Below are 24749 nucleotides of genomic sequence, written 5' to 3'. Positions count from 1 at the left end.
AATCCCCGAGGGCGCCCGAGGGGGTGGTGACCCGCTAGGGACTGAGTGTAAAGTGCGCGCAGGCGTTGCTGCGCGTCCCGGATCTAGCCCTAGGCGACGCTACGGGGCACGGCTGGGCGGGAAATGTCAGACCGTCCCCGCTGCGCGACCCGCTACCCGTGCGTGGCTCCCCGCGGCCCCGAGGCGGGGTCCGCACTCCGGCTGGGCTCCGCGAAGAAGCGATGGCGCCGGCGCTGTCGAAGTTGCCGGCTGAGGCCGGGCTCGGGACCCTCCCGCGGCGGGCACTCGCCCAGTACCTGCGCCTTCTACGACTCTACCCGGTGCTCACCAAGGCGGCCACCAGGTCGGCGGGGCGCCCGCGCGGGGCTTGGAGGGCCCAGGTCGCAGTGAGCCTGGGGTATGGTCAGCCCTAGGACCCGGCCAGCCCGGCCCAGCGTTAGCCTGGAGCAGCCAGCCGGGCCCGGTCAGCCTGAGCCGGGGTACAGCGCCACCCGATCCAAGCGACCCGGGGTTTGGATTCCAGAACCGAAATGGTCATGTATTCAAATGACCCTTCAAAGCCCCACATTTAGCCAGAAAGCCTAGCGTATTTAGTCATTCTTGTGTGCTCTAAAATGTGAACATTAGGAAATCAGACACAAGGCCCAGAAGGAAAACTGTCCTGCGGGCAAGCCCCTCGCTTTAGGCACCAAAGTAGAGGGGGGTCTGGGTGGACAAACAACACAGACGACCTTGTCTGCGCTGGTGGCTTTGTCTTATTACCAATCCCAACCTTACTGTTTGCTATTCCCTGCTTTTCAGCGAATGCCCTGTGGGACAACGTGGAAGGACTGGACTGTGAGAGGCGTTGAGAAACTTGTTTTCTCCTTTGGGAGATAAGGGACCTAGGCAGGGAGTTGCCAGCAAAAGGCTCTACCCTTTAATACTGTGCTTTTTATGGGGCATCCTCTATGCATTACTCTTAATTCGTATTTTAACTCATTCACTTCTGAAACCAAACGAAGGGTCCAGCCCACAGTTGCTGTAGCCAATTACAGAGACAGGGAGAGGATCGGTGTGCATTTTCATGAACAGATCTGGAAGAGGATCGGTGGAATAATTCTCCAAGCGTGTGTTGTCTTTTACGGTCAGAGTTTTTGTCATTTTCTAGGAGTCAATATCACATTTTAGTACCAATTTTATAACCTTTACATTCGGAAATACAAACTATTGTGCATATCTGGCTTTTCTCTTTGGGGGTCACACTACCCTTTCACAGGGGTCGCCTTATTCCTAATAGTAGCAACATTACAGTTATGAAGTAGCAACGAAAATAATTTTATGAAAAAAAATTTTTGTGGTTGTTGGGTCACCACATGAGGAACTGGATTAAAGGGTTGTGGCCTTAGGAAGGTTAAGAACCACTGTTCTAGGCTGACTATTTTAACAATGTAAATGAAAATTTTCAGCACTCACTAATTTCAGACACCTGGAGTACATCCAGGGAGAAAGGCGGAGGAGAAGTTCCTCCAGCAGCAGGGAACTAAAACCTAAAATGTGATAAATGAAGCAGGAGACACCCCCCCACCACACACACACACACACACACTCACTCACTTCCACTAATTCTCAGTTTTGTAAATATACATGGAATGCTGCCTGTGTACTGGGCATGCAGCAATGATCAAAGCCCCTACCCTCTTGGAATTGACATTCTAGCAAAGAATTCAAGCAAAAGCAAATATATAAGAGATACAGTGGTCAGGCGAGTTTTTTTGTTTTCCTGAAGAGGTGACATTTGAACAGAGGCCCAGATGAATGGAAGCAACCAACCATGTAAAGAAGGGAAACAAAAACTACCAGCAGAGGGACCAGCCAGTGCAAAGGCCTGAGGGAGAAGCAAGGGATAGAAAGAAGGTCTGTGTTGCTGGAAGAATGCACAGGAGAGTGATGTGTAAGGAAAGGTAGCCTAGACCTGATCAAAAGGTCCTTACCAACTGTATTAGGATGGGTCATATAGAGAAACAAACCAGTGACGCCGGTATAGAAAGAATTGTATATCAAGCCATTTCGGCAGAGTCCAACTCAAGTTCATGGGTCTGGTGCTAGTCAGACCCTCTTCAGATTCAAGTAGCCTAAAGGCTGATGGCCCAGAAAAGTTAAGTGGGTGCAGGAAGATCACAGGCAAATGGGTGGGGAGTTGCATGAATCCGCAGGAGGGCAACAGCTCCCAGAGCCAGCAGCCTACAAGGGGTTGCCCCTGGAGGCTGACCCAGAGGAAGGCTAGGGGCCAGAGGGAGGAAGAGAATTTCTCACTCTCATAGAAAAGGCTAGACCCCCAAGGGAAGTATCAGGTTGTGACCTGATTAAGTTAGTTGGGTTCCACCCCTCCACTTTCACACGGTGTCAAGTTGACACAAAATCTAACTACCATTCCATTAAGCACTGGACTACTAACCACAAGGTCAGAGGTTCAAATCCACCAGCCTCTTTGGAGGGAGAAAAATGAGGCTGTCTACTTCCATAAAGATTTAATCTTGAACCTAGAAAAAAAAAAGATTTAATCTTGAAAGCTATATAAAAGGTCACTATGAGAAACTTCACTCAGTGGCATTAAGTGTGAAGAATTTAGTAGATAGACGGAACCATTGGAATTAGCTGTCTTTTTCCTTTTCAGTGACATTTTTATTCTGTTACTCTGACACGTGCAGTTGCAATAAATAAGATACCTTGTACATTTCCCACATTTCCCCCAATGGGACTATCTTGAAAAATTATAGAATTATTTATCACAAAGTCATAATATCACGAGCAGAATATTGACATGGGTACTCAACTAAATCCAAACCAACCCCTTTCATTTTGGGATGTTCCGATCCATAGGGTCCTGTAGAACAATAAAGTTCCCCTTTAGGGTTTCCAAAGCAGTTTTTACAGCTGTGGGTTAGCTCATCTTGTCCTGCACTACAGAGTGGTGAGTGGACTTGAACCACCTGCCTTTACTAAGGCTGTCAGGCGCCCCCACAACTCCTTGACACGGCTGCAGTTCTCCAGCTTTCCCGTTTGCTTGTGTTCTGTGAGGTTTCGTTTGTCTGTTCTGCAGCCACTCAGCTCTAATAAGGCCTCTGCTCTGGCTGACCACAGCAGGGTCTCTGAGCAGCCTGCGGATTCACATGCAGGAAAGGGCTTCTGCTGGGCCCTCCTGTTTTCTGATGGCCTCTCTGTCTGCAGTGGGTTTTTGTCTGCACTTGGCAACTTCCTGGCTCAGAAGATTGAGAAGAAGCGGAAAAAAGAAAACTCCCAGGATCTTGATGTGAGCGGGCCTCTCAGATATGCCATTTATGGGTGAGTGTCACTGTAGATGGTTCACCTAAGAGGCAGACCAAATGCTAACAAAATCACCCAAAACAATTTTTTTTGAATAATTTGGAAAATTTTTAGTATTAGAAAAAAAACCTGGAAGTAATCATTGTGTGAAAAATTAGAAAGGTATTAGAGTTCTGCCCACTCGAGTCATCTTAGTTCAATGCAGGTTTTTACTTTTAAAAACCTAGGTGGGAAGTAGCTTCCCTAAATGGACCAAGATATAATGACAGCTCACAGGAACTTAAAATCAGAGTTCAAGATTCAAAGACCCTGAGGACGTTTGGGCTTCTGGAAGAGAAAAACGGGGATCCAAACATCAACGATGATGACCTAGTTCTCACTGTTAGTTCCATAGTATGGAGAGCCGTGACTGTGTATCTTGAAATACATGGGAGTCCTGAAGAACTACTTCCGAACTCCTTCCTGAGTTGCAAGCACAGAGGTTCAGGAGTTTGACCCGTTAACTCCAATGTGAGCCTTTTGTCTAACAGTTGTGTTGCATGTGGATAATATGGAAGTTTCCTACAGCTGGTGGATTTTAAGACAGTGTTCAGAGGATTCAAAACAAGTGGGGTGTCAAGGGAAGGGACCAAGTGACTGCTGGTGGGGTGGCAGGGTCTGTGTTGCTGGAGGATGTGACGGAACACTCATGCTGACTTTCGTCATCATGATGCTTAACGTTCAAGAGGGCTTAAAGAATTCATGGGAAAGTGCCGTTCTCTTTCAATTCCAATGTCTCACGAACTTCTTAAAGCCCCCTCATTTAGAGAAGTAGTTCATCCTAAGAGAGAGGATGGCACAGTCACGCAAGAGCAAGAGGCATTTTCAAACCACACAAAAGCTTCGAAGATTTCGAAGAATCGTTGCTATCGGCCATTCAACATCTTATGGTGGAGGGAGGGAGGGAGCACCAACCAACCAGAACCACTTGCTTAAAGAATATTTCAAAGTCAGGAGTTGACAGGCCCTGCCCTCTTTGCGTTATTGAATCAGCTGGCATTGCAGGTGTAGTGTCCCAATAGACGTGTCCCAGAGAGCTCAGTTTCCTGCTAATCGTATACCTTCTGGAATGAATGTACACACCGAGTTTGAGGAGTGGTGCGCTCATTTATGTATTACTGCGTACCATCTATGATCCACACCTCCAATGCAGTCATGAGCGAGACAGACATGAGCTTGCCTTGCGGTGTTTTACTTTCCAGGGGGTGAAAAGGGGGCTATGCCACTAAGCGGAAGAAAGAATTATGCGTGGTGAACAAAAGGGCCTTGGAACAGAAACTGGATGGAGATGGGTACACATGTTGGCTAGGAGTGTTGGGAATGGCCGCTCTGAAAAGATTAGGGCATCTATATATAAATATGTAATTTAGCAGCTATAACATAGATATGATTTAGCAGGGCGCTGACCACAAGAAGATGGGGGTGGGTAGGAGGGTGAGTAGAACACAGTGAGTCAAGGGGACAGCAAGTGAAAGGAGCCATGACTGGTCTGTTGGAGACAAGGAGGGCCTGAAGCCATATCAAAGAAGCATCAGTTTCTCGGTCCATGCAAAGCTGGGTAGTCAGTACGGGTGATACATGACGGAGATGAGGATCCGGACTAGAAGTCTGGGGTGAAGCTAGCCCCAAGTTCCAAAGTCTGGTCCCCCCCACCTTGGGGCCTCAGGTTCTTCTTCACAGGGCCACTGAGTCACTTCTTCTACCTCTTCATGGAGCACTGGATCCCCCCCGAGGTCCCTCTGGCAGGTGTCAAGAGGCTGCTGCTGGACCGCCTCCTCTTCGCCCCAGCCTTCCTGCTGCTCTTCTTCTTCATCATGAACGTTCTGGAGGTGGGTGTCGGGCATGGCCCCTGCAACAGCTTTCCATTTAGTCCATTAGAGGGGCTGTGATGAGTAGCACCCACTGGAAGTTTCTATCCCATAGGCCACAGGCATCACAGATATTGGACTATCACACATCACTTGTTAGCGTGTGTCTCAAAATACCACTTATGTGCATCACAGCTTTGAGATTTTCACTAGTTACTGGATCTGTCATTAGATCTTGTCTCTTAAGGCAAAACAGCACAAAGACTAATCTTTCCAAAAACCAGTTTCTGGATATTTTGATGACTAACTTAATTGGTTTCCTTTGGAATGCCACATAATTTATTTTATACATTATAAATTATTACAGGCATACCTCAGAGTGACTGCAAATTTGGCTTATGAGCACGGCAATAAGGCAGTTATTACAATAAAGTGAATCCCACGCAACTTTTCATCTCCCAGTGCATATAAAAGTTATATTTACACCATGGCCTGGTAGCCTGTTGGTGTGCAGTAGCTCGGAATACTGCATGGATTACTGAAACGTGGCACAGACACACAAAGTGAGCATACGCTGTTGGAAAACTGATGCCCACAGACTTGCTCAGATGCAAAACTTCTGTTTATAAAAATAAATGAAAATGTGTTTCGTTGAAGCCGATAGAGCAGCACACAGAGATGCCTGCCTGCAGTCCTAGAAGGACCCCATCGGCGTTAACTGACAGTCCTGCAGAGCCTATCCTAACACAGAGCTGGAAACATTGGGTCACTAAGTTCCTAATATACACACAGCAGAAATCTAGGGGCATGGGAGGTGTGCCCATGTGTAACAGCCTGCAGATCTGTCTCTAATATATGCTCAATCTAAAACCTGATTCACAATCCTGGGAAACAGGGATTAGGTCAGACTACTTGGCCATGTTCTGGCCCGATAACCTCAGGTTTTATTTGGAAATAGTATCCCCACTTCTTCTTATTAAGCAGAAAACCTTATTTTCTAAAATGACCCTGAGATGATTGGGAAAAAATGGTTAAGCTCTGATTGCTATACAATTCCTGAGAGTTAAATTAGATAAATAAAAACTGGGAAATACTGAACAAATCTGAGGTAGGAGGAAGTCAAGTGGCCAGCCCACACATTAGAAGTATGGAAACACAGGGAATCTTCTCTTGTTCCCATATTCCAGATGTGAAGGACTATACTGTCATCTTTACGAATCTACACGTATAAATGCCAAGTGTTACTGGAGTGTGTGAAATAAGACCACCGTATGTGCCCATGTACGTGCACAAGTACATAAATGACAAAAACAGGACCACATGATAGTGCATATACAAGAGGGCTTCACAAAGTTTGTGGAAAAATGGGCTTACAAGATCAAGGCATTCAAAAAGTTCACAGAAAATTTCCTTTATCTTGTAAGCCCATTTTCCTATGAACTTTTGAAGCCCCTCGGATATGTCTACACCAAACCCACAGCCATCAAGGTGATTCTGCCTCCTAGCAATCCTATAGGACAGAGTGGAACTGCCTCCTCAGTGGTCAGGGTTGTAAATCTTGATGCATCATTCTCCTGTGGAGCCGCTGATACCAGAACAGTTGACTTTCTGATTAGAAGCGAAGCGCTTTATCCACTGTATCACTAGGATGCCTGATACATGTATGTGTTTTATGTTTAGATATGGAAATATATGTGTGTATATACCTTAAACGAAATGCAGCCAGAATGTCCTTAGAGGCAAGGTTGCCGTGACTGTCTCACGTACTTTGGGCACATTCTCAGGAGAATCCAGTCACTGGAAAAGGACTTCGTGCATGGGAGAGTTGAGGGGCAGGGGGAAAGAAGACGGCTTCCTCAGTGAGACGGATTCACACAGTGACAGATGGTGGGGATGGTTTGGGACGAGCACGGTGCGTGGGAACTGACCACTGCACATGGTCCAGATGCATTCCATCCGTCGTTCCTGGAGCGGCGCTCCAAGGAGACGATCAATGCGAACGCCAATGGTGTCCACCAGCAGCGCTGGCACTCGGTGGGCACATGCATTGCACCAGGCCTGCTCAGTCCACGCTCGCTCAGGGAATCCTACATGTGCTCAGCTGCCTCCATGGAGATACATTTCCTTACACTCTTGACTTGTGACAGGATTTGAGCTTTAAGTGATTGGTCATTTCATAGGTGGTAACTACTTCATTTTAATTTCTGTGTCTCTATGAGGTGCAATACATCTGTGCATTTGACTGCTATCTGTAATTCTGTGAACTTGCTTATTTTCTTTTTGAGTGCTGTTTCTTCTGGAGTCGCATGAACCCTTTAATGTGAAGGAAAGCAATCCCTTGCCCAAAACAAGCTGCAAATGTTTTCTCCATGTTCAAGTTTGCCTTTTAACTTCACATAAAGTTTAAAAGCTTACATAATGTTAAAAAGTTACAGTTAGAGGGAGTTGAGCTGAATGCGGGTCACCTTTAAGTGGTCTTGGAGGAAAGCTCTCCGCCATGTAGTTTGAGATTCTCCCCGGACTCGCCATTATGGCGACCTGTCTGGTGAGTCCAGGGATAGCGACGGCTCATATCCACAAGTTCTCTAACGGGGGCAAGAAGAGAGTTGCCCATTTTCCGTACCAGTGGAGTTTGATGGGAAGAGATAGGTGTGTCTCTGGGGTGAATCGTTACTACGTTTCTAAGGGTTTGGAGAACATTGACTAAGGAAGCATTTTTCAGACTGGTGAACAGATGACTTGATAATGTTCACCTCCGCCAGCTACAGAAGCAGATGCAATATATTACGTAGTATGTTATGTAGCAATTAATAAAAGTTAAATTACAAAGAAAAAAAGTTTAAGTTAGATAAATAAAACCATTCATACTATATTTCGCTATATAGAGTTGTTGAGAGACAACTTCTACTCCTATAAGCAGTTAGTCTTGGTAACTCAGAAGGGCAATTCTACCCTGTCCTGTAGGGTCACTATGAGTCAGTATTGACTTGATGGTAGTTGAGTTTGATTGTTATATAGAAGTTTAAAAAAGTCATGTATTCAGATTTTTAAAAATTTTTTCCCAGTCTTTTATTTCTTTTCAGCAATTCATTTCCACTCAAATGGTTTTGTTTTAAAATATTTCCACCATATATAATTTTCCTATTATCAATTCTTGCTTTTGTAAGATTATATTTCTCTTTAGCAATCCTGAGATCTATTTTTTAATCATTTTATTAGGGGCTCATACAACTCTTATCACAATCCATATATCAATTGTGTAAAGTACATTTGTACATTCATTGAGCTCATCATTCTCAAAACATTTGCTCTCCACTTAAGCCCCTGGCATCAGCTCCTCATTTTTCCCCTACCTCCCTGCTCCCTCCTCTCTCATGAACCCTTGGTAATTTATAAATTATTATTTTGTCATATCTTACTCTGCCCGACATCTCCCTTCACCCACTTTTCTGTTGTCCGTCACCCAGGGAGAAGGTTCCCCCTCTCTACCTCACCCTCCCTCCATCCTCCCAGTATTGCCACTCTCACCACTGGTCCTGAAAAGATTTTCCGTCCTGGATTCCTGTTTCCAGTTCCTGTCTGTACCAGTGTACATCCTCTGGTCTAGCCAGATTTGTAAGGTAGAATTGGGATTGTGATAGTGGGTGGGGAGGAAGCATTTAGGAACTAGAAGAAAGTTGTATGTTTCATCGTTGCTATACTGCACCCTGACTAGCTCATCTCCACCCAGAGACCCTTCCGTAAGGGGATGTCCAGTTACCTACAGATGGGCTTTGGCTCCCCACTACACACTCCCCCTCATTCAAAATGATATGATTTTTTGTTCTTCGATGCCTGATACGTCATCCGTTTGACACCTTGTGATCACACAGGCTGGTGTGCTTCTTCTATGTGGGCTTTGTTGCTTCCAAGTTAGACGGCCACTTGTTTACTTCCAAGCCTTTAAGACCCCAGACGCTGTATCTTTTGATAGCCGGGCACCATCAGCTTGCTTCACCACATTTGCTTATGCACTCACTTTTGCCTTCAGCTATCTTGTCGGGAAGGTGAGCATCATGGAATCCCAGTTTAATAGAACAAAGTGTTCTTGCATTGAGGGAGTACTTGAGTGGAGGCCCAACATCCATCTGCTACCTTAATACTAAACCTTTACATATATGCACATAAATCTATTTCCCCATCCTCATTTATATATTTATATATGTACATGCCTTAACTTAGACCTCTATAAATGCCCTTTGCCTCCTTGCTCTTTCCTCTATTTCCTTTTTCTTTCCTCTTGTCCCACCATCATGCTCAGCCTTCATCTGGGTTTCAGTAATTCCTCTCGGTTACATTACCCTTGATCAAGCCCTACCAGGCCTCCTACACCCTCCTCACCACCGACTGGGACCACTTGTTGTTCCCTTGTCCCTGGGTTTGTTAACACCACTTCCTTTCCCCACACCTCCCCCTATCCCATGTCCCCCAGGTCCTGTTGTTTTCTCCTCCAGAGTGTTCATCCAGCCTATCTTATTTAGACAGACCTGTGGAGATAATAACACACAAAAACAAGACAGAGCAAAACCAAGCAAGAAAATAAAACAACAATAAAAACAAAACAAACACAACACAACATCAACAAAAAAGAAAAGCTTGTAGTTAGTTCAAGGACTGTTAGTTGGCATTTAGGAGTGTTTTCCCGTGGAGTGATGGGGTGGGGAGCCAAGCCCTGACCCCAGAGTCTATTTTTGGTATTCCCTGGGGACTTCGTTGCTCTGTTCCCCTTGCTGTTCCGTTGCCTGCCCTTAGTGTTTTGCTTCCAATTCCCACTCTGTGTCTCCAGTGTTGTCCCCTGTAGGGCTATAGGTCAGTGAGGGATGTCATGTCTCATAGTGGGGTTGGCCATGTGGTCTTCTCTGTAGATTGGCTGCTCTGAGCAGGAATATCATCCTCCAGGCTTGGTGGGCTAGGATGTGCTCCACTCTCTCTTCCTCCCCCTTCATTTGCTCCCGTGTGCTCTGATCAGACATGTCCCTCTCCCTGAGCTGCAGCTTCAGTGCTGTCCTCTGAAATAAGTTCTTCTGGGGGGAGGGGCAGCTGTCCACATAGTTGGGATTGGGGCTGGGCCCTCAATGTATTCAGATTTGTTGATCCAGTTTTCTGAAATTCTTTAAAGGCAGGCAATGGAAATAATCTCCTTTACTTTACTGACATGTTTTCATTTTGAGCATCTTGGGACATCTAAAGATGACAGAAGTATTGTTTTATATATCCTTCCTTTCTTCTAGGTCTTATGGTTTAACTGGTGTTTATAAACCAAATCAAATCTGACTAATAGTGACCCTGTCAGACAGGGTAGAACTACTTCTGTGAGTTCCGAGACTTCATCCACATCATACGATTCAATAATTCAGTCATATCAAGAAGAGTTGTAAAATTATTATCACAGCCAATGCTAGAACATTTTCTTTTTCCTTGTATTCATTGTAGTTATTTGTGTAGTTTTTTTTTTATTGTGGCAAAAATATACGCAACAAAACATTCTCCAGGTATCCCTCTGGGATATAAAGCAATTACATTGATAACATCAATAATTTCCCCAATGACAAAGAATTTAAGATTCTGTTGCTATGAAGAGTTTATGCGAGTATTGTCTAACTGCAATCCATGAGTCGGTGCTCGGTACGGATTGATTTAATTGATAGCGCTCAGTTTTACTGAGCATGGGGATTGGTGCTGGGGGAAGAGACTGACTCTTTATGGGAGCAGACAGCCTCATCTTTCTCCTGTGGAGCTGCTGCTGGTTTGAAACTGCTGACCTTGTGACTAGCAGCCCAAGGAGCAGCCGCTGTACCACCAGGGCTCCTCACTTGTCTTAATCGTTGGAGGCAAATTGGCTTGATTTTTTTCCCTACTTGTCTCATTACTATTTATTAAGCAAGCAAATATTTTGAAATTTCTTATTCCCATAAATTAATATAAAGATTTATTTTTCCTTTCTGATGTTTTATTAAATGGGTAAAGATTTACAGAGCAGGTCAGGTTTCCACAATTCATACACATTTTTACATCACTGATTGCAATCCCAGACTGCAATCTGTTCTTTCTGGATTCTGTTTATTTGCAGGTATATGTCTCCCCATCATTACCAGGATATTTTAATTGTTAGCATAATATTTTTTTAGCATAATATTTTTTGTTATCAAATAAGGTAGGCTTTTCTTCATTCCTTTCACAATATTAATTCCTGTGCATTTATTTTTACAAATGAAAAATTTTTTAAAATTTTTATTTTATTTTATTTTATTTTATTTTTTATTTTAACAATTTATTGGGGCTGATACAATTCTTTTCACAGTTCATACATATACATACATCAATTGTATAAAGCACATCTGTACAGTCTTTGCCCTAATCATTTTTTTTCTCTTTTCTTCTTTTACATTTTATTAGGGACTCAAACAACTCTTACCACAATCCATACATATACATACATCAATTGTATAAAGCACATCCATACATTCCCTGCCCCAATCATTCTCAAGGCATTTGCTCTCCACTTAAGCCCCTTGCATCAGGTCCTCTTTTTCCCCCCCCCTCCCTCCCTATTCCCCCCTCCCTCATATGCCCTTGGTAATTTATACATCGTTATTTTGTCATATCTTGCCCTATCTGGAGTCTCCCTTCCCCCCTTCTCTGCTGTCCCTCTCCCAGGGAAGAGGTCACATGTGGATCCTTGTAATCAGTTCACAAATGAAATTTAAGAATCGGTTTGATCTAGTTCTATTTTTCTGATGTCCTAACCAGTTTTGATTGGCAATACATCAACTTGGGAGGAGAATTTGAAAAGAACTGGCAGTGAAGTCACTAGCAATTTCAGTGCCAAGGCCAAAAACATGAATCACACCATCAGATCAATTGTACAGGTAGTGGTCAGGGTTGTGGACAAATGCCACCCACAGGGTGAGCAGTCTGCTGCCTCTCTGTCCTGAGGATTTTCCCAACTAGACGGTCAGCTCCTTATACAGGCGCTACTCTTAAAGTCCACGTATGCCTCGGCGGCGAATAAATGCAACAAGACTAAATGGGATGAGGTGGCTCCAAAATATGGAATGAAACATTTGTGGAATTTTTCGGTCATCTTTTTGAAGTGCCCTGACGCGGATTCTGTTTCATGAACATTGTGGTAGGGCCCAGGGCTAACCCTTCTGATCTGCAGTTGAGGTCACCTGTGCTCCTGTCGCTTCTAGAGAAAAGACATGGCCGCCTTTTCTGTGAAGGTGAGAAGAGGCTTCTGGCCAGCACTGCAGATGAACTGGAAAGTGTGGACACCAGTCCAGTTTGTCAACGTCAACTATGTCCCTGTGCAGGTAGGGGACCAACCTCGCTGGCTTCCCACACAGATGGCCAGAAATGAGGGGGATGGGGTCCTTCCCCACAAGAGTTTTGTCTGGTTTTTAAGTGGTATTGGGATATGATGCACATATTATACAGTTCAAAAGCTCTATCACAGTAGTTGTAGAACACTATCTTCTTGCTTGTACTGCTTGCTGTTAGGTCCCCAGTTTCCCCAAACCTCACCTGTCACACCCTCAAGAAACCATTAATCCAGTTACTGTCGCTATAGATTCACTTATCCTGGAGAATAGAGAAAAACCTCAAAAAGAAAGCAGGAAATATTAAAAACTGTAACAACTTTAAAATGGGTCAAAAGGTAGATCAAATAAGAAGTTATATTTTAACCTAACTAGGGCTACTAGAATCAGCTCTACAACCCTCGATAATTATGGTCAGAGGACTCAGTGGCGGCGTAAGCGAGGTGTGGACCTGCGCATGGAGCTTGGGCTTCCGCTGTTATCCATGGCCCTCTGCAGACATGGTGTTCTCAGTCTGAGCTCTGATACCATTCCCTTCCTTGGATCATTTTCGTTACAGCCCTCAGATCACACAGGCTGCTGTGCTTCTTCCATGTGGACTTAGTTGAAGCCTCACTTATTTTTTTTCTTTTCTTTTTTATTTGAGTGAGACAGTGAGAGAGAGTTGAGTGAGGGAGTGAGAGAGTGAGTCGAAGCCTGACTTATAACAAGCTTTTATGACCCAGACTATTCTGTTAGCTAGCCAGGCACCACCGGGTTCTTTACCACACTATGCTATAGTACCCGTATCTTCAGTAACCTTTTTTTTCGCTTTTTGCTTTCTTCCGACCACCCATTGTTTTCAGAACCCTGGTTGTGTACAGATGTTGCAGGTGTTAAGTAAGATCCTGCAATCGACACATATCCAGGTGACGTTAGCAAGGGCATGTCCCACAAGATCAATTTTAGTGGATCCACAGGGGCTGAGGCCAGAGTGAATTCAGGAGTGAATAAGGACATACAGAAGAGGGCATCTAGAGTGTAGGCCATTCTTCAAGGAAGTGAGTGGGAAGAAACAATATGTAGAAGAGACCATGTGACATGTCCTAAGGGAAAACCATCACGACATAATTGTGAGAAAAACAATTTTATTCTGCATAGATGGTAAAAAAGAGAGATGGGAAATGGACTGACACACCATCAAAGCCGTGTCTGACTGAATACAAAGATATATAGGATTTGCACTGTGTATACACAGTTGGTGGTGGCTTGATTCCTTCAATAAATGAGATACCTAAATATAAACAGTAACTTCTACAGAAACCTTTGTCAAAAGCTTTGTGAGAAAGTCCAGAGGAATCTTTTGTTGATCCATCAGACCAAATTAGGGAGGATAAAGGAGATGGATGGTCCTTCTCTATTTGCCTATCTTTGCCTTTAGAGAGACTTCCCTTAAGTCTTTCTGTTTCTACTCCATCTATTTGCCTCTTGTTTGTGTATGTACCTCCATCCTCTGCCTCTGTGTAAGTTCCTCCTTCATCAGTCTGTCTTCCCAGTAAGCAACATGCTCCTCCCTGTCTCCCTGGGACCTCACCTGGCAGCTTGGCAGTCAGAGAATGGATGTGTGGTATCAGGATGGCATTAGGAGTATTCCAAGCGTTAGGACGAAGTGGGTTCCGTCAGGGGTGCCTTTGGTTTGAGGCACAAACTCAGATGGAAAAGAAGGTGTTGAGGATAGTGTAAGCGTGACCACGTTTGCATAAGATGCAGTGCTGCTTGTGAGATGGGCAAATAAAAGATGCCATTCTGGGTATGGTGCCCCTAACGAGATCGGCAGGATAGGGCTCCAGAGGTTAAGTCAGGACCTGTTCTCGGCAGAGGACCCTCCCAGAAGATGAGAGAGAAGGTAGCTAACTGTAAGTGGGGTGGTGAGAAGGTGAGTGGAGGCGCTCTCATTTCTCAGAAGTCTCTGACTCCCATGTGCTCTCTTTGGCAGTTCCGGGTGCTTTTTGCCAACCTGGTGGCTCTTTTCTGGTATGCCTACCTGGCTTCTCTGGGCAAGTGAAGTTGGCCTGGGGAGAACGACGGAAGCTCTGAGGGACGTTCTCAACCCCTTGATGTCTGAGATCAGAATCAAGAGTCAGCAGTCTCCCTGACTTGAAGACCTATGACCCCCAATGCCCTAAAATGACAGGCAGAGACCAGAAACCGTTTAAAGTCAGAGTCACATGCTGAAAAATGCAGGAGCTGATTGTAACCGGTGCTGCCCTTGAAGAGATAGATTGCTCCTCAGTGACTTCAAACAACCTTGAGTTGAACCAGCGCCCCAATAAACTGAAATGCAGAGGCTTTGGTGGCAGTCTTCATTTCTCAGGGTGGTGGTGCTAACTTTAGGGGAAAAAACACAAAAAACCAAATGTTCAGAGGGCTGCTCAAAAATGTCAAAAAGAATAGTCTCTTCAGAATTCAGGGAGATGGGGTCAGAGTTCCCCAAGGGAAGACACGTAGGACTGAAAAGTAACCAGCTCTTTGTCAAGTGGTAACAAACTCCACTCCAACCCAACCTGCCAGAGATTAACGGGTCAGGAGAAAATATAGATTACTCTTCGAAATCTTCGAAGCATTAACTAACATCTACTGCAGATTTACCTGGTACATGATACTCCTAAGAGCATCATCAAACCAGACCCACTTCCTACTCATCGGGACCGGGTCGATGTCCCAGACTTAACCCACTGCATCACCAGGGCTCTTGGGAACATTACACGAACTCGGTTCACTTCATGCCTTCAATTGTGCACCCATATAGCTTTGTTCTCCACATCTCACACATGGGAGACCGAGGCAATGCCAACACGGCAAGACAGAAATTGATCTAGAATTCAGACACAGTCAGTACAGTCCCCAAGCTACTCCTTTATCATGTTGAAGTCCAAATGGAGAAGCCTGGTGGGTCTTTGAAAAAGAACCATGAGCGCCTATGCCTGACCTATCTGGCCTGCCATCCAGCTCATTCTTTAGCACACAACTGCCAGCCACCTGGTCAGGGCTAGAGTATAGCACTTACTCCCACCCACTTGTACCTTATCAGTCACAGCAAGGCCCAAGGAGAAACAGCAAGGCCCAAGGAGGGGAAAACAGAACTGCCAGAATAGCTGAGGGCTCATCTGGGGCGGGCGGGCGTGCATGCGAAGGAGAGAGTGGCAAAGGTGACACATGACCCTTTCACAAGGAAGGGCTTGGAGCAGAGGATCAGGAGAGATGACACGTTTTTCCTTGAACGGCCATGCAGCTGTCCTTCCTTGGAAAGGCGCAAACGTTTCTGCTCTTAAGCAACCTCCTATGTCTGTGTCTCCAGGAGAAGGGAAAGCTGTTAGTCAAATGGCGGCTCCTTCTCACTCTCCTACCTAGGTTCAAAGGCCGCCTCTCCCATTCCTGTTTCCTGCTGGGCTTCTCCCCATCAGGTCCTCGGACACATTTCGTTTTTTCTGTTTTAATCATTTTATTAGGGGCTCATACAACTCTCATCACAATCCACGCATATACATACATCAATTGTATAAAGCACATCTGTACATTCTTTGCCCTCATCATTTTCAAAGCATTTGCTCTCCACTTAAGCCCCTGGCATCAGGTCCTCGCTCATACAACTCTTATCACAATCCATACACACATCAATTGTGTAAAGCACATTTGTACATTTGTTACACTCATCATTCTCAAAACATTTACTCTCCACTTAAGGCCCTGGCATCAGCTCATTTTTCCCCTCCCTCTCCTCACCCCTTCCCTAATGAACCCTTCATAATATATATATTATTTTGTCATATCTTGCATTGTCCGACGTCTCCCTTCACCCACTTTTCTGATGTCCGTCACCCAGGGAGGAGGTTATATGTAGATCCCTTTCCACCCCACCCTCCCGGTACCACCACTCACACCACTGGTCCTAAAGGGATCATCCGCTCTGGATTCCCTGTGTTTCCAGGTCCTATCTGTTCCAGTGTACATCCTCTGGTCTAGCCAGATTTGTAAGGTAGAAATGGGGTCATGATAGTGGGGGGGCGGCGGGGGGGGGGGAGAGACACATTTCGCTTTACTGCACTTCTCAGGCATTTACAACTGGAAGATTTCTACTACCCTGCCTTGAGCAATCCTGTCGCTTCCATTTTTCCGGTGGCACGTGCTCACGTGTCCCCCCCATTCGGTCATCCTCGCAGGACTTGGAACTTCATCGTGCCGTTGCACCGCTTCTCGGTGGGCTGGAAAACTCACTTCATTGCGATCTCACTTTGCTGCGGTGTGCTGTGGCCGCGCGCGGCGCTATCTCCGAGGTCGGCTGCAGGCTTTCCCCCGCCCCGCCCCTGCAGGTGCCGCCGGAGAGCCTGGGAAGGGGCACTGTGAAAACGTGCCGCGCGCAAGCACGGGGGCTGCCACACTAGCCCCAGACGGCCACGCTTCCAGGCGCAGGAAAACCCCAGGGCACGAGGGGCAGGACTTCCGGCACGGCAGCCGGAAGCGAAGGGCACGCGGAAGTGTGTCCCTGGCGGCGCGCCGTCCGCGTCCGTTGGCGCCTCGGCGTAGCTGCGCGCGGGAGCGGAGCGGCATGGCGTTCCGGCAAGCGCTGCAACTGGCGGCCTGCGGGCTGGCGGGGGGCTCGGCCGCAGTGCTCTTCTCGGCCGTGGCCGTAGGGAAGCCGCGTGCGGGCGGAGACGCGGAGACACGGGCACCCGAGCCGCCCGGGTGGGCGGTGGGCGTGCGTCCCCCGCCCGGCGTCTGGGACCCCAATTGGGACAGGTAGGTGGGCGCGGGCCGCCGGCCCCGGCGGCGGAGATCGGATCTCACCCCGCGAGGGCGTTTGTAGATCCCAGGTTTCTGGTGCGTCCAGGAATTGGCTCCGGAATCGGCTCAGATCCGCCCGCTGCCCAGGTTGCAGGGGTTTCCTATGAATTTTCTTCTTTTGTGGCTTGTCGTGAGCTTCAGCGCGAGGGGCAGTTCGAGTGGCTTTGTACTGCTGGTCCTGGACCCTCGCACCAAAGAAGGGGAAAACCGGCGCCTGGGGATGTTCTCCAGAGCACTTGGGAGAATGGATCAGATCCCCGCTAATGAATCACATCCTTGCCTCAAAACTGCGAGTTAGATGTCAGCGCTGGAAGGACACTAGCCGGAATGGTTGTCAGGGCTTTACAAGGCACTCCCGTTCGCCTGGGCCGGCCCAGTACATGGGAATGGTACAGTGGGACCCTGCGGGCCTTTGGGTTTCTCCTGAGAGATTTCCGGAAGTAGTTTGCTAGGCTTTTCTTTAGTCCCTGGGGTGGAAGCTCCACTGAAATAGTCGGTATAGCAACAGGCAAGCTGCTTCTGATCCTGGTGTTAGCTGTGCTTGCAGCTGCATTGGCCAGTCCCCTGCATGCAGGGCAAGGGTCTGTCCTTTCTCTAGCCGCCCCAGTACCCCTAGACTAGAGGGGACCAATTGGAGGGAATATATGAGCAAGAATCAGTTCTCTGCAGGGACCTGGCTAGCAGGTGTCGGTATTGCTAGTTGCCAGATATAATGAGTTATTAGATACGAGACATCACCTTTTTAACGTGGCTCCTGGAGCTTTTAAATTAAGTCAGTTGCACTGCATTTTTGTTGACCCAGCACTGCTCTAGAGGCAGAGTAGTTGGTGTGGACTATTTCTGCCCAGGCTTAACTCCTTACTGTGTTTGATATTTAACGCTTGGAGAAGGGGCACAGAGCCCGTGTTTATTGCTAGGGGGAATTGTATCAGGAACATCCTCTGTATTTTCATTTTTAACTTTTTTCCCCCCTAAGCCTTTTTATTGTAAACAGCATCAGATTTACAGAGAAGTTGTGAGGTTAGCACAGAGAATTTGCATATGCCCCACACCTAGTTCTTTCTGCCAACATCTTACACAAATAGAGTATTTGTCACCCAAGTATTGAGCCAGCATGCTCTGTCCTGTTACCTAGTTTACATATTGCCACTGAGTTGGTTTCTATGTCATAACGACCCAGAGGACAGAGCAGAACTAACTGCCCTTTTGGGTGTGTGAGAAGCAATCTTTGTGGAAGTAGGCGGGCTCATCTTCCTCCCATGCAGTGTCCAGTGGATTGGAACTGCTGACACTCCAACATGACATTGTCTTAATGTTAGTGACACCGTGGGGAAATGTTAGATTGCTGTCTGAAAGGTTTGACCCTATCAGCTAAGAGATGAGGCAGTCTGCTTCCAGAGACTAACCACCCTGGAAACCTTACAGGGTTCTGTCATTAAGGGCTTGGTATGAGTCAGAATTGATTAGGTGGGAGTGTGTTTGTTTTTAGTTTGACATTGTCTTGTCTTCTGAAGTGAATTAGAACGTAACTTGCACAGAGGCTTAGCTTGCCAGATTTATTCAACTGTTCTTCATAGAACATATGGGATAGTTGAGTAAGGGGACGTGCAGGAGGAGACAAAATGTACCTGGGCTGTTGGCAGAGACACTGCTAGGTGGTTGGAATAGAATGCTGAGGGCCTGGACTCTACCCTGGGCTCTTTGAAAATCTGAATGTCTGCTTTGTCAGAAATACTCCATAGTGAATTAGAAACAAGTCAGCAGAGGTGTCCATCTTAAATTTCAACATTAGGCGGGAACCAGTGTCTCTTGTCAACATTCGGAAAAGGAATGTGGAGTCTGGAGAAGAAGAACTGGCATCCAGGCTGGACCACTGCAAAGCCAAGGCTACGAGGCACATCTTCCTCATCAGGCACTCCCAGTACCACGTGGATGGCTCCCTGGAGAAGGACCGGACCCTCACTCCATTGGGTATGTGGACAGGAGCTTAGACAGACTTACCTATAACCCCATGGAGATGCTCTCTGGGTCCTATGCTGCAACAGATCTGTGTCCGGGATGTATATCCCCATACGCAAATGTAGCAGCTCAAACACACCAACACTGCCATGGAGTCAGTCAGTTCTCACTCAGTGACCCTATAGGACAGAGTAGAACTGCCCCTGTGGGTTTTTCAGATTCTTTTTAATACTTTTATTGGGGGACTCTTACATCTCTTATCACAATCCATACATTCCTTCAGTGTGTCAAGCACATCTGCACATAGGCTGCCATCAACTTCAAAGCATTCTTTCCACTTGAGCCTCTGATAACCTCTCCCCATTTCTTCCCCCATCCTCCCCCACCTACCCTCCCTCACGAACCCTTGATAAGTTATAATTATTTTTTCCATATCTTAACATTGTCGTCCCTTGTTGATCCTTTTGATCGATTTCCTCCTTCCCCCCCCACCTTCCCCTAATCCCCCTGGTATCTCTACTCTCCTTGTTGGCCCTAAGGGGTTTAATCTGTCCTGGATTTCCTGTGTTGGGGTTCTTATCTGTAGCAGTGTGCATGTTCTGGTCTAATCTGATTTGTAGGGTAGAATTGAGGTCATGATGGGGTGAAGGAAGCACCAAAGAACCAGAGGAAAGTTGTTTCATCAGTGCTATATTGCACCCTGACTGGCTCATCTTGACCCGGTGACCCCTCTGAGGGGATGTCCAATTGTCTACAGATGGGCATTGGGTCTCCACTCCACGCCCACTCCCCAGTTCACTTTGGGGTATAGTTATATTCTGGGTCTTGATGCCTGATATCTGGTCCCATTGACACCTCATGATCACATAGGCTGGTGTGCTTCTTCCATGTGGGCTTTGTTGCTTCTCAGCTAGATGGCCACTTGTTTATCTCCAAGTCTTTAAGACCACAGACACTGTCTTTTGATAGCTGTGCACCATCAGCTTTCTTCACATTTACTTATGCATCTGTTTTGTCTTCAGTGATCATGTCGGGAAGGTGAGCATCACAGAATGCAGGATTGTTAGAACAAAGTATTCTTGTGTTAAGGGAGTATTTGAGTTGACGCTCAATGTCCATCTGCATCAGATTAATTCTTTATGGATACAGAAAGCCTAGTTTTTTTTAGTTGTGGATTTGAACTGCTGACCTTGTGGTTAGCAGCCCAACATGTAACCCACAATGCAATTAAGGCTCCTCTTATAATTATCAGTGCACCTTAATTCTGACTTATGACAAGCATGTAAAAAAAAAAACCAAAACACCTAGGATAAAATCTGACCTGTGATGAGGTTGGATACACGCACACACTGAGGGTTGCTTTGAAAACTTCTAGTACATGGGGCTTATAGGCTTGTTCTCCGGCCAGTCTGTTTCTCCTCAAATGTGATCCTATTATGCTCAAAGTAGGCTTTGAAGCCAGGGAGCAATAAGTTTTTATTACGTATAATTTTTAGATTCCAAAACCTGTTTGAGAAAAAGACACTTGTCTTTGTATTCCTTATCTACTTAAAGCTGAGATCTTAAGATGTTTATGTATTAAGATCTGTAAGACTGCATACTTGGTGAGTTAATGGTGGGCGTTGAACTTGGGGTTAGACATTGGATAAGAATGATATGCATAAATAGGTCTCCACTCTGGCTTAAAGGGTCATTACTGTCGGTGGAGTCCAATACCTTTTCTTGGTGTGAGGGTTCACAGAAGCCCAGGTGGTCTTGCTGGTGTTTTCCATTTATGAATGCCTGTCTCACAAGGCCAGGTACTTGCCTGTCTTGTACCCCCTTACTAGAATGGTGGCAGGTGCTCACTCTGGGCTTAAATGTGTCTGGAATAAACGTGGGAGGATTCAAACCCCAACAGCTTGCTGCCCTCATTTCTGACTCGTATTGACCTCACAGGACGGAGCAGAACTCCATGTTTCCGAGGCTGCCAGTCTTCATGGACACAGGCCACCCCATCTTTCTCAGGAACTGCTTGTGGGTTTGAACTGCTGGCCTCAGTGGCCTGGTGCTTAACCCACAGCTCCACCATGGTCTCTTAGAGGAAATCCAGACACATGTAATCCTAAAGTGTATTTTATCATCAAGGTCGTGAACAGGCTGAGCTAACTGGTCTCCGACTAGCAAGCCTGGGGTTGAAGTTTGACAAAATTGTACATTCCTCCATGACTCGAGCTACAGAGACAACAGATATCATCAGCAAGCACCTGCCAGGTGAGTTCTGCTCCATGCATGGGTTCGGGCAGGGACCAGGCGATCTTGTCCAGGATCTGCCAACGCCCCGGGGTCTCACTGTGCTTCTCTTCAGGGGTGTGCAGAGTCAGCACAGACCTGCTCAGGGAAGGCGCCCCCATTGAGCCTGACCCACCTGTGACCCACTGGAAGCCAGAAGCTGTGGTAAAAACCCTAGCCTAACATGGGAGAGTCCCCCTGCCCAGGGCCAGCAGGCCACAGCCCCATTTCCCTGCCCTCGTGGATCCTGGGCCCCCTTGCCTGCTTTCTCCCAGGTCTCTCCATCTTTCTTCATAATGGCTGCTGTGAGATTGGCACACCCCACTCCTTTCACAAGCGGCCCCAAGAGGTGTCCATGTTGCCATCGCCTCTCACACTTAAAGATCCCTTCTTTTGCCCCCAGCAGTATTATGAGGACGGGGCCCGAATTGAGGCTGCATTCCGCAACTACATCCACCGGGCAGATGCCAGGCAGGAAGAAGACAGTTATGAGATCTTCATATGCCATGCCAACGTCATCCGCTACATTGTGTGCAGGTGAGGGCCCCAGGCCTCTCCGTGCTCAGGGAGGTGGAGCCACACCGGTCTGAACCCTTTGCCTGCTGTTTGAGGAGGTGCACTTACAGAAAAATGACAAAAACCATGCAGATTGCTTGCATGTACACCTGGACGGACCTGTAGTCCATAGTAGATACTGTTGACACACAGAGTGTCTCCGGGTCTCTTAAGGGCTGGGCTGGGTCCAGCTGTGCTGTTGTGCATTTCTGATAGGAAGGTGCTATGCCGATCTAGGCTTTGTGTTGGATCCCCCAGGTAAGGGTGTCTGCTGCTGGCTTCCTCACGACATCGTTTCTCCTCCTTGGCTGTATCAACACATGCTCTCGAGCCTGTGTGGCATATGCACTTAGCCTGTTTATTCAAGGACCTTGATAGTGAGCTATACTTTTCCTTCCATGCATTTTTCTTGGTCAGCATGGGCTCACGGTTATTTTAATCTTTGGGTTTATAACCTAGTACAACGTTGGTGATTTTGTTGTTCAAATTGCTCTAGCCAGCTCTTTAGAGAATTCCTTTGCTTAAAACATAGGGACTTGACCCAAGACAGAGGCCTTACCTTGGGGCGCTGTTAGCTTTGCCCAGACCCCCGCTGCATTCGCCAGCCGGGGCGGTGGAAGTGTGACGAAAGCATCACCTCGAACTGTGATCTCACTGCTCATCCACTTGCAATTTCTCTTCCAGAGCCTTGCAGTTTCCACCCGAGGGCTGGCTCCGACTCTCTCTCAACAATGGCAGCATCACCCACCTGGTTATCCGACCCAATGGCAGGGTTGCACTGAGGACCCTTGGGGACACAGGGTTCATGCCTCCGAACAAGATCACCCGGTCCTGAGGGCTAAGCCATGGGCACCCCAGGCAGCCACCAGCCACTCCTGTCCTCATTCTCAGGATTCCATGACCACATGCATCTCCTGACCCCACCTCAGGCTCCTTGTCAGCTGCATTTTCCTGCAGAACAGGACTGTCTGCAGTGATGGGTTCCAGTACTTGCCTTTGACCTGGGATGAGGAAGGAACATTACCCCAGACAGGCAGCCCAGGGTGTCCTCTTCCCATAACACACCCTGGTGTGAGGTGGGCTAGTTTCCCAGACAGAAGCTGGGCTGCCGTGCGTTTGCACGAGGATTGGCAGCTGTCCTCACTGCAGACAGGCATAACCCACACCAAAGGGTCTTCCATTTTGACATCAGCCATGGCCCTGAGGCACGCAGGGACATTAGGAGGGCCGGACCCACTGAACAGTGGTAGCCCATATGGCTCACTTCACTCTGTACTTACTCTTCACTTATAAAAATCATTTGTCCCCTTCATCTCAGTTCTTGCTTTGAAAGTCAGAACCAGGGTTACAGATCCCTGAAGTGGATGGGTAGGTCAGAACATAATGATTTCTTAGACCTTCAGGGTGTGAGGACCCATGCACTGACCAGGGTGCCACGCTCAGTGTGCTAGCATTGAACGTTGGCTTTGTGACAGGAAGATCATGTGTAACAAACTGTATTTTAATACTTAGGACTGCAGTCTTCGCCTTCGTCGTTTGCCTCTGGTTATTGTTAACCTTTTGTTTGTAAAGTGTTTAAAATATTTAGACACAACCTGTCCCAAATATTGTTAAATTAAGAAGGCTACAATTTCTATATTGTGGTTGAGATTTTCTGAATCATGCAACTAATTAGACTATTTGATCCACTTATCTGTCAACTTTGGAAATAAAATTTTCTTTTCCTTTGCTTATTGGTGTAAACAGCAACCGTGTGACACTGAAGTTCTGCTGGAGCGGTTTCTCTGTGTCCTTGTGCTGAGCTGGCATGTGTGCCCAAGAGCCATGCTGTGAGAGGGGGTCTCGGTGGAGGACAGGCTGGTGTCACCGATTGCCCAAGTTTTGTGTCATAGAAAGTGAGTGTCCCTCACTCACTTAGAATTACACTGACCCTGAAAACTGGGAAAGGCTCTGGGAACAACTAGAAATTATTACTGAGGGCTTTTTTGCAGGACAGCTCCCCCCCGCAAAGAGGAACTTGCTAGATCCATGGTGTAGAATTCAAGCATACACGAGTAAAGTGAAGGGCAGCTGATCCTGTCCTCTCCCCACTAGAGTGTACTTTGTCCATCAGAATACTGCTGAGGAGTTGATTAGAAAGGGTATATTCTCTCCAAGCCCAGGCGGGTGAGAACACAAAAGCTGTGAATGACCAGTACATGGTGGTTAAGGTGATGTATTGTCTTAACAGACTATTCTTGGATGGGTAATTATTTTCATGTCTGTACCACTTGTAAAGACAAGTGATTAAAGGCAGTCTAAGACAAGGAAAGCCTATGGTCAGCTGACCAAGAAAGTACGGCAACAATGATAGTCATTCTTTAGTATCCACATAAGACAGGTTCTATATATGAAATGGTGCTGTGTTTGCACGCAACCTACACATATCCTCTTGTACACTCCTTACTATGATGGCTAAGTAGTGTACAAACTAGGCAAATAGCACTTCACCTCCCTTGGAGTCTGAGGGATGGCTTTGATCACTTAATCTGTTTTTAGGAGCCACTCTCCCACCCTTATTTCCCCTACAGGTGGGTCTGCAGATCAATGGAGGGCTATTTTAATTATAACACTACATAGGATTTCAGGTAAA

The 24749-nt window shown here is 46.7% G+C and overlaps 2 protein-coding genes and 1 pseudogene across 3 annotated transcripts; all 3 read left to right on the top strand.

The window, feature by feature from the left end:
* Positions 1 to 147: 147 nt before the first annotated feature.
* PXMP2 (peroxisomal membrane protein 2) lies at positions 148 to 14833 on the top strand. The gene is made up of 5 exons (XM_075534368.1): positions 148 to 343; positions 3211 to 3324; positions 5012 to 5174; positions 12386 to 12505; positions 14487 to 14833. The coding sequence occupies exons 1-5, from the start codon at positions 222 to 224 to the stop codon at positions 14553 to 14555; spliced, it is 588 nt and encodes a 195-aa protein (XP_075390483.1). The 5' UTR covers positions 148 to 221; the 3' UTR covers positions 14556 to 14833.
* LOC142429370 (NADH dehydrogenase [ubiquinone] 1 alpha subcomplex subunit 1-like) lies at positions 7651 to 8274 on the top strand (annotated as a pseudogene).
* A 2178-nt stretch (positions 14834 to 17011) lies between the features above and the next one.
* PGAM5 (PGAM family member 5, mitochondrial serine/threonine protein phosphatase) lies at positions 17012 to 23846 on the top strand. Of its 2 annotated transcripts, none has more exons than XM_075534798.1 (6): positions 17012 to 17287; positions 19125 to 19303; positions 21419 to 21544; positions 21639 to 21727; positions 21969 to 22099; positions 22802 to 23846. In XM_075534798.1, the coding sequence occupies exons 1-6, from the start codon at positions 17097 to 17099 to the stop codon at positions 22950 to 22952; spliced, it is 867 nt and encodes a 288-aa protein (XP_075390913.1). In that variant the 5' UTR covers positions 17012 to 17096; the 3' UTR covers positions 22953 to 23846. The 2 variants fall into 2 exon arrangements, with proteins under 2 accessions (XP_075390913.1, XP_075390912.1); XM_075534797.1 differs by having other exon boundaries at positions 17013 to 17287; positions 21966 to 22099.
* The last annotated feature ends 903 nt before the right edge of the window (positions 23847 to 24749 follow it).

Source organism: Tenrec ecaudatus, chromosome 16 (assembly GCF_050624435.1).
Source record: "Tenrec ecaudatus isolate mTenEca1 chromosome 16, mTenEca1.hap1, whole genome shotgun sequence".
NCBI lineage: Eukaryota > Metazoa > Chordata > Mammalia > Afrosoricida > Tenrecidae > Tenrec > Tenrec ecaudatus.
The sequence above is the reverse complement of the archived record's forward strand: the minus strand, read 5'-3'. Positions and strand labels throughout refer to the sequence as shown.

Coding starts and splice junctions, on each gene's coding strand:
- PGAM5 (XM_075534797.1), top strand. CDS start 17,097: ATGGCGTTCCGGCAAGCGCTGCAACTGGCGGCCTGCGGGCTGGCGGGG. Junction 21,545..21,638: donor CATCAGCAAGCACCTGCCAG/GTGAGTTCTGCT, acceptor GCTTCTCTTCAG/GGGTGTGCAGAGTCAGCACA. Junction 21,728..21,965: donor ACTGGAAGCCAGAAGCTGTG/GTAAAAACCCTA, acceptor TTTTGCCCCCAG/CAGTATTATGAGGACGGGGC.
- PXMP2 (XM_075534368.1), top strand. CDS start 222: ATGGCGCCGGCGCTGTCGAAGTTGCCGGCTGAGGCCGGGCTCGGGACC. Junction 344..3,210: donor CTCACCAAGGCGGCCACCAG/GTCGGCGGGGCG, acceptor CTCTGTCTGCAG/TGGGTTTTTGTCTGCACTTG. Junction 12,506..14,486: donor TCAACTATGTCCCTGTGCAG/GTAGGGGACCAA, acceptor TCTCTTTGGCAG/TTCCGGGTGCTTTTTGCCAA.